Source organism: Urocampus carinirostris, chromosome 11, assembly GCF_059441175.1.
Source record: "Urocampus carinirostris isolate Australia breed hairy pipefish chromosome 11, RoL_Ucar_1.0, whole genome shotgun sequence".
Taxonomy (NCBI): Eukaryota; Metazoa; Chordata; class Actinopteri; order Syngnathiformes; family Syngnathidae; genus Urocampus; species Urocampus carinirostris.
The window spans coordinates 5728863-5738794 of NC_142359.1; the positions used below are offsets into that span (position 1 = coordinate 5728863).

The window sequence follows — 9932 nt, forward strand, 5'->3', positions numbered from 1 at the left end:
TTAACACAATCTTAATAGAGAAAATATTTAACGTTCACCTCAAGCTAAGTACCCCACCTTTAACTGTTCAGTGCTATAAATGAATGATAAAAGGAAAAATAAAAACTATTTGCAAATCCATTTCAACCAATTTAGATTCAAATTTGTTGATTTTGTTTGTATTTTTCCTTGTACTTTGTAATGCTTATTTTCGGTTGAGCTACACCAGGGTGTCTTCTACGTGGTGCCCACTAGGGACAGCTGAGGTGCTTGCGGACCTGTTCTGAAAATAGCTCATCAGTGCTGGGCCATTGAGATTTTCTAGTAGAATACTATTTTTTAGTGGTTGACTGAGTCTATTTAACCCCACTTCCAATAATTAACCTGGTAATACACAATTAATAAATTATTTTAGAAATGCATATTAAGCAGAGTGCCTGTTGCGCCCATTTGTTACAAAAAGTAGTTATCAGATTGAAAAAGGTTAGAGACCCCTGCACTAAGCAATACAGCGACATCTAATGGTCAAAAATTACACAATGTCCCTTCAATAAAAGTGAAACCGAATGCAATACAGTGGGACCTCGCTACTTCGCGCTTCGACGTTCGCGGATTCAGAGCTTCGCGGGCCTAAAAAATAATAATAATAATAAACTAATTTTGGTCCCCATTAACCGCGATAACCGAGGTCCCACTGTAGTTTGAGATGAAGTGAATGTACTTGAGTTGCGTTGCCCCTGCCAAGATGGCAACCGGGGTCTCACGTTGCGCCACGAGAGTGACGTCATAACCAGTGGCCGGAAATTGAAGAACACCTTCCCGTGTTGAAGCAATGGCTGGACTCCTGAAAAAGGTACAAGCAGAGGTCAATGTTGTTTTATCAACCACAAAGCAAAATAAATGTGTTACCTGAAATTATTAATTTAGACATTCTGTTCAACGATTTTTCATTCGTAACTCCGTTGACTGGTTTTGCTTGCACGGTTCAAACAACGCAGCTGAACTCCTTTAGTAAGCCGTCCAACACGATTGTTTATTTTCTTAATTGTCACGATAAAATTCGCTTTCCATTCATGGCGCATTTTACTCCATTAAATCAACGGAATACTTCCGAGGTGCTAGATAAAACGTTATCTGTGGATATCTGAATTGATTCAATCGATAAATGCAGTACTGTGTGAACCAAGGGCGTAGTATTGGTATGCACGGAGGGGACGTGTCCCCACTAAGATCGAGTCATCACTGTTTTGTCCCCACCAATATTATGTGAATACAGAAAACGCCAACGTCCTCACCAGTCTGCACGCCCTAAAGTAGTGCGTTACTCTCTGAGGAGCTATCTAGTTAGAAATGGCTAAATTTTCTCGATGATTTGGGGGTATGGTCCAAGATTTTTTTTCCAGGCACGGTGCATTGCAAAGATAATTTTACAAACGAAAAGACCAAAATCCAGCACAAAGTATTGATTTCTAGTCAGTTTGATCATCATTCAGTCTAATTCAGTAATTATAATTGTAAGGATTTTTCAATATTACGATTCTAATTCAGTAATTCTGTCTGAAAACTGGAAGAAATATTGGAAGTGTGATGCCATTCAAATTGCGATCTTTTAAAAGGTTTAAATGTTCTTTTGCAGACAACCGGGCTGGTGGGCCTGGCGGTCTCCGCCAATCCACATGAGGTAAACTTTTCATTTTGTAGAAGACCCCAAATGTTTTTAGGATCTGCATTGTTTTTCTTTAAGGCGACATGGGGCTTCAGCTTGGTGGCCTTGGGGTAGGGCGCCCGCCCTGAGACTGGGAGGTTGCTGGTTCAAGCCTCGGCCGGGTCATACCTAAGACTTACAACATTGGTACTCATTGCCTCCCTGCTTGGCGCTCGGCATTGGTGGTTGGAATTGTGGGGGTTTGGTCACCTAATGACTCCCAACACAGAAGTTGGGTTGGGCGAGGGGGCTGGGAATCCCCTCCTCTGTATCGATTTCCCAGAAAGAGTCAGAAAAAGACTCTAGCCACCTCCCACTAGGGAGACATGGCTCTGGTATATACTATAATAATAACATGGGGCTTCTAATGAGCATTTCATCCATTCCTTCATTTCCTGCAATGGTTATCTCTCTGGGTTGCGGGGGGACATTTGCTTATTTGTGAAATTAAACATGGATTCTGTTTTTCTTTTTAGAATTTCTTCATAAAGCTCTATCATAACTGTAAGAAAAAAGTATGGGAATGTCCTGGCCTTCATTTCCATTTGCCCTAACTTGGAAAAGTAAACAGAGTGACTACAGGAAACACAAAAGAAATGAAGACAGGACTGGGATAACGGGTTTCATTACCATTTATAGTTTTAATATTGTTGATTATCCCAAAAGCTCCAAGATGACATCTCAAAATATGACAATATCATGAAAAGTACGTTTGTCGGCTGTAAGACGTAATCACTTATAATAAAATGCCTTAATATTTGTGTTGATTTGTAAGGAAACCACAATGTAGGATGTATGTAGTCGTGTTGTAATATTACTGCAGTAGTATTTATATCGTATTTTGTGGTTTGTTATAAATAATATCATTGAGGGTATAATAGTAGTCATTGGTCAGCGCAGCCCTTTGAGACTTCTAATAAACATGACCTGACTTTTTAAAATGGTATTACAAAAAACAAATAATAATTTTTTACAGTGTTCTAATTTTGGGAGACAGTCCTGTACACTGCAAGCAAAAAAAAATCTGAAAATCTATCTATCCATCTAGACATCTATCTCTCTAGACATCTATTTATCTATCTAGACATCTATCTGGACATCTATCTGGACATCTATCTCTCTAGACATCTATCTCTCTAGACATCTATCTACCTCTCTAGAGAACTATCTACCTCTCTAGACATCTATCTACCTCTCTAGACATCTATTTATCTATCTAGACATCTATCTCTCTAGACATCTATCTACCTCTCTAGACATCTATCTACCTCTCTAGACATCTATTTATCTATCTGGACATCTATCTCTCTAGACATCTATCTATCTCTCTAGACATCTATTTATCTCTCTAGACATCTATCTACCTCTCTAGACATCTATCTACCTCTCTAGACATCTATCTACCTCTCTAGACATCTATTTATCTATCTGGACATCTATCTCTCTAGACATCTATCTACCTCTCTAGACATCTATCTACCTCTCTAGACATCTATCTCTCTAGACATCTATCTACCTCTCTAGACATCTATCTACCTCTCTAGACATCTATCTACCTCTCTAGACATCTATTTATCTATCTGGACATCTATCTCTCTAGACATCTATCTACCTCTCTAGACATCTATTTATCTATCTAGACATCTATCTACCTCTCTAGACATCTATCTACCTCTCTAGACATCTATCTACCTCTCTAGACATCTATCTACCTCTCTAGACATCTATTTATCTATCTAGACATCTATCTATCTAGACATCTATATAAACATCTATCTAGACATCTATCTATCTAGACATATATCTATCTCTCTAGACATCTATCTATCTAGACATCTATCTGGACATCTATCTATCTCTCTAGACATCTATCTGGACATCTATCTCTCTAGACATCTATCTCTCTAGACATCTATCTCTCTATCTAGACATCTATCTAGACATCTACCTATCTAGACATCTATCTATCTAGATATCTATCTAGACGTCTATCTAGACATCTATCTAGACATCTATGTATCTCTCTAAACATCTAACTAGACATTTATCTCTCTAGACATCTGTGTGTGTGTGGTTGTGTGTGTGTGTGTGTGTGTGTGTGTATTTTCACGGATCCCTTAATCATTAGGGTAGTAGGGGCACCACTTCCTGTGGTGTGTCTTGTTCAAGTACAGCCTGGAAGCACCCATCCCTGTCCAGATCGGTTTTGGCGTAGGGGTATTCTCCCCCACATGAAACAGACAGTACTGGTTTCCATGGTTACCAGTAGCAGGAGAAGCTTCCCGATCTGACTCCTATACAGCACCTTCATCGTCTGATCATTGTTGTTTTCGGTATACAGTGTCATCCCGCTCTTTAGAGATGAGCCGGATCTCAGTATTTCCTAATAAAACGCTCTTTTTCTTTTTTAAATTGTTTTTCCTCGTTTAGTACAATGCGGCTCCTCAAGATCCAGTTAAATGTTGATGAGATCAGAAAAATGTACTCTTGCAGTGTAAGCGTCATTAAAAACCTAATGTTCTTTCAAAATCCCCCTTTCTGTATTCAGCGTTTGCGGATCCTGTACACCAAAATCCTGTCGGTGGTGGAAAGCATGCCGCAAGACGCCGCCTACAGGAAATATACCCAACAGTTGGTCAGTGAGAGATTAGACCACGTCAAAGCGGTGAGTGAGCATGTTCTCCATATTGCATTGTGTATTTGATGACTTTCCTGACTCTAAGGCGCATAAAAGCGTTTGATTTTATCCTGCGTGTGTGTGTAGAGGGCGCCATTAGAATGTTAAAGTGGGCCGTGTGGATGATTGTACACTGGTAACTTCTCATAGGAGCACATTTGAATGTGAGAATTTTGAATTACGAGTTTGTTTTTTCGTGAGAGACTTGGAGCCTGAATGCAGATTTGAGAAGGAATTGAATTTTTTTTTTTTAGATGAAGTGTTTGAGGAGTATGTTAGGAGCAGGGTTGGGTAGGGTTACTTTAACTGGATTACTTTCAATTACTTCTGGATGACTCCAATACCAAATATGCTAATAAAAGACAAAAGAAACTAAATATGAATAAAATGACTAAATTTTGTGCAGGCTTGGGGAGTAACGGAATACATGGAACGGCCAAAATGATGTTGGCAAGCTGTTTGGATATATTTTCATTTTGTTTCCGTCGCATTTTATGTGAGTTTTGCAGAGATCAAAGCCAGGAGAGAAAGCTTACCACGTGTTGTGAGTCATCATTTTATTCATATTTAGTTTATTTTGTCTTTTATTAGCATATTTGGTATTGGAGTCATCCAAAAGTCATTGAAAGTAATCCAGTTAAAGTAACCCTACCCAACCCTGGTTAGGAGTGACAAGATTGGATAGATTGAGAAGTGAAATTGTGAGAGACAGAACTGGAGTAGTAGTGGAACTGAGCAAGTGTGTGGATACATGAAGAGGATGGATGAGAGTATATAGTGAGAGTATATAGTGGAGAGGTGTGAAAGGATAGTGGGATGTTGGACACGTTCTCAGGAATGGGGCAGGGCACCTGTATGATGCGGCAGGGGTAAACCAGTGAAAGCTGTCGGGCCCCGCTGTCGAACAGAAGAGTGTGTTGTGTCACCCTGACCTGACATGGCCGCTTTCTCGTGTCCCGTCTTATCTGGAGGGACAAAAGCATGACCGACTTAGGTGCTGAGGTATCTAACTTCTTTGGGTGGTTGGGCATTTTGGTTGGCCATGGTCCAAACATTTTTGTGTGTGTTTTATTTGCTACTTTTTCCCTTTTTTTATTTTCTTAGTTATTTTATGTGTTTGTCTTGCTGTCGGTCACCCCTCCTGAGGGATATGACCAAGGTAGATAGATAGGCGGCAGTAGCTCAGGAGGTAGAGCGCTCGTCTTGGGATCAAGGGATCCCAGTTTGAATCCCGGCTCGTCCATGTTACATGTCAAAGTGTCCCTGGGTAAGACACTGAACCCCTAATAGATAGATAGATAGATAGATAGATAGATACTTTATTCATCCCCGAAGGGAAATTCACTTTTCCAGCAGCATCCTGAGCTGAGAACAATCCCCCCAATAAGCAGGTTAGCGTCTTACGTGGCTGCAATACAAGGCCGCTATTGGGAAATGTGGAGCGCATTGTAAAGCGCTTTGGGAAGTCATTGACTTGAAAAGCGCTATAGAAATGCAGATCATTTCATTTCATAGATAGTTTTTTTTCATGTGTATTTGTGACGCCCTTATTCAGAAGTCTCAAAAGGTTGCACAGACTTACAGACCAAGGAACGACTGATTTGGGTTTTACCGATTATTCGTTTTAAGAGGAGGCCGATGTTTGGAGCCGATATTCGTTTGCTGTAAAAAAATTTGAAGTTTCCATTACTTTTCAGACGACACTCAACTGTGTCTGCCACTGGCGACAACTGGACAGTTAAGTTGTAGAAATCTGGAGGCTTTCCTTACTGCGATTCAAAGATGGATGTCACTTAATTTTTTTGCGCCTTAACCCAGAAAAAACTGATGGTGTCATAGTAATCCTTTGCAGTCCTTTGAGTCATTTTTGTCATTAAGGGTGTCACAAATAAATGTGACTTGACTTGATTTGCCTTATGGTCCTGAAAATCCGGCACACATTTGGTACGCTGTTAATAACGTAGAAATGTGCTCTACTCCGGCAGGAGACCGACGTTGACAAGTTGGAGAAGAAAATCAATTGTGGACAGATCGAAGAAGTCATTTTCCAGGTAACATTCACTGCCACGCGCCGTCGTCACGTGAATGGACTATTCCCGGGACTATAAGGCGCACCTCAAAACCCAGAACCTGTTGCGCCTCGCAGACCGCAGAATCGATTGAGGTTTTACGATAGACTGCCGTATTGGTGCTGTTGGAATTTAAACCGTAAAAATGTTCCGTTTACCAAATTGTTCGAATTAGTTATCTGACTCCATTAACCAAACACAACCTACATTCATCCAACAATGCACGCTCGTTTCTGGATGGAAAAGATGGACAAGAGACCGGCATTTCCACACGGGGGCGGGTTTATTCACAACAGCAAATCTAAGTGTATCCCACAGGAGACGACCCCCATCCAAGTTGCCCAGGATCATTTATACATTTCTACAAACAAAGCAAAGACATCCTACTATTCCCCTATTGGCTATGTGTCATCTGCAGCTAACTTTAGCTTTCTCTTATTGGTCGTCTTCTCCCCGCATGATGGCTTGTCGGCTCCTCCCATGGGCGTGCCAAAGAAGCCGCCTGAGCTCAACAATCTCACACACCAGCGCCCCGACGTCTGGTCTCCTGCGTCAGCACACCCGCGCATTCTGTTATCAGAAGTACGGGTCGTCTTAGACAAAACATCTGCCACTTATGCATTCCACACAGCCTGCCCTGACCTTTTATTGTACATTGAATTAAAGCACAGACAGTAAATATCTTTATTACATTAAACTGAATACATGTAACTTGTAGTCAATCGTATAAAATCCTTTATAGTCAAATGTATAAAATCCTTTAGTGCAATGATTGATCAATCATTAAATATCGCTGACTAAAATCACAAAACATTCTACCCGACAGGATTCAAACCCATGTCGTGGCGGCGAGAACGACGGTACTATTAGACTAGCAGTGGTACTGTTTTCCCCTTCTGGCCACAGTTTGTTTCTTGATAAATAAGTTACTGTGTTTGAAATATAATACAAGGCTCAAAATGGATGTAAGTTCATCAAGAAGTGTTCTACGTTTATATGATGTGTTTATTTGAGCTATAATTTAAAAAATATCGCGGAATAGTACGACTACAGGGTTTCTTGCGTCACTTCTGGCTCCGCCAGCTCAATTTAGACAACGACTGACAAGACTCCACCCCCATCCAAGCCCTAAGTTTCCAAAACATGCACAAACAAAATGCTCTTTATTTTCGCAAACGTATTGGTTTTCATGCATTGGGTTGTACTTTTGCGGTTTTCACCATCCAGAGAAGGGAAATAAAGCTTCAGTTACGGTGGTTTCGTTCGGTGTCCTATTGCATATTGCAAGCAAACAAACTGCAAGAAAGCATATCGATTATAGGTGCAGATGACATTGGAAAAGGCATTCGTTGATCTCATGATCGCACTATTTTTATTCACGGTACCAGAAATAAATGTGAAAAAAATGAGAAAACAAAACCTTTAAACAAAATACTTACTAGACAAGCTCTTTTACATTTGTGTACATATCAAACTGCAACGTGATTGGCACTCAGGTAATGAGAGAGACTGTTTAACCCAGGGGTAGGCTAACTATGGCCCGCAAGCTTCATGCGGTCAGTCAGGCGTTTTAATATGGACCACCAAATCCAAATAGTCCAGATATAATGATATACATACATATATATAATAGTATCAGTAGTGTCATATGGAAATTTTTACAATACTACTTCAAAATTACAAAAAATCTTAAAAACAGGGACCTCATAAGTGATTTTACTTTCATTCTGAAAAGAAAGTATATAGAAATACAACAAACACGCGATTACAGTAATACCAGAGTAAAAAAATACTACGATGGAAACACTAAAGAAAATACTACCGAGATATTAGCTTGGAAATACTTCAAACTGCCACTACAGTAATACCAGAATACAAAAATACTACTACAGAAATATTACAACAGAAATACTAGAAATATATTTCAACAGAAGTGCAGTACTTCAAAAAAAAACAACTACAGTTATGCTGCAAAAAATACAACGCCCCCTTGTGGACCCTGCAGAGTGTGTAGAGCTGGTCTACTGTTCCGCGGCACGGACGAAAACCACACTGCTACTCTAGAATCCTAGATCTAGAATCCGAGATTCTGCTCCCTGACGAACCCACCAATCCAGTACTGAGAAATGTGATTCCCAGACATGCTACTGTACTTCCAATATTTTGTTGACAGTGGAACAATATAAAGTGATTATCCAGTCCCTCTCTCTGTGGTGTTACGGGCTTGATCACATAAGGACTCCATTACCCATAATGCCACATTGTTACCGAGCACAGGTTATGTGTCCCTGCATATTTAAAGTTTGTGTTTTGTGGTTTACTCGGTAACCGTAACGGCGTTGTAACGACCAACGAAAAGAATTCGAATCATCTCGTTTCTTGACACTGATCCTTTGTTAACACAATTTCTTTTCTATTTCCAGGCCGAGTGCGAGCTAGCTCTGTCGAGGAAGATGGCCGAGTGGAAAACCTGGGAACCCCTGATCGAGGAAGCCCCTCCGAACCAATGGAAATGGCCCGTCTGAAAACAGAAGAAAAGCTTGTCATGTGTATATTATTAATAAAAATGAATCATCCGTTAAATATGTGCAGCTGCTCGTGTGGCGCGTGCATGTACCTGCATTTTTCAGAAGAGCTCAAATGAATTTTTTTTTTCTTTTAGTGGGGCTTTTGTTGGCATTTGAACTGTATTTGAAACCGTCCTCTTCTTACTTTCATCACTTTCATGCAAATAGAATACATTTGTCTTTCTAGTCATTGTTAGGAATTAAATATATTAAAATGTACCGTTTACCAAATTGTTCGAATTAGTTATCTGGCTCCATTAACCAAACACAACCTACAGTCACCTAACAATGCGCGCTCCTTTCTTGATGGAAAAGATGGACAAGAGCATTTCCACACGGGGGCAGATTTAATTTCTTAAACAAATTAAGTGAACTCAATCGAATATGGCCGAATTAATGTCGCTCGAGTCCCTTTCAAGCCTCCTCTCTCGATCTTCTTGCTTCCTTCTCGGCCCACGGTTTTCCGCAAGCTGGTGTGCCGGCTCCTCCCATGGGCGTGCCCCCAGGTGGGATCGTCCATCTCGGAGAAAAGCGTCCCGATGTCTGGAATGAACCAAAACAACTTCTCCAAACAATGCCTGCCGTCCTGCGTCAGAGTCCTGTTAACAACAGAACTAGACAAAACATTCCGCATTTGGATCAGCGTGACCTGTCTTTGAACTTAAGCCTACTCTGTGAAAATCTTCATTGCACTCAATAAATCTAACTTGTATTCAATCGTATAAAATCTTTATTAGTCAAATGTATAAAATCCTTCATCATTGATATTCACATTGCGAAACACGAGATTAGACATGGCACGCAGCGGTAAAACATGTCATGAAGAGTTAAAATAATTCAATAATTGTAAAAGTAGTGCAATAAAAGTAAGTGTAATAATGTTGAACAGCACTAATGAAAAAATTCACGAGTTATGTATTTCAGTTTCATGCAAT

The 9932-nt window shown here is 40.2% G+C and overlaps 1 protein-coding gene across 1 annotated transcript; it reads left to right on the top strand.

The window, feature by feature from the left end:
- The first annotated feature begins 742 nt into the window (after window positions 1-742).
- Window positions 743-9013, top strand: ndufa5 (NADH:ubiquinone oxidoreductase subunit A5). Its single transcript, XM_088347402.1, has 5 exons — window positions 743-832; window positions 1616-1660; window positions 4233-4349; window positions 6347-6412; window positions 8854-9013. Exons 1-5 carry the CDS (start codon window positions 812-814, stop codon window positions 8953-8955), a joined length of 351 nt encoding a protein of 116 aa, XP_088203528.1. The 5' UTR covers window positions 743-811; the 3' UTR covers window positions 8956-9013.
- The last annotated feature ends 919 nt before the right edge of the window (window positions 9014-9932 follow it).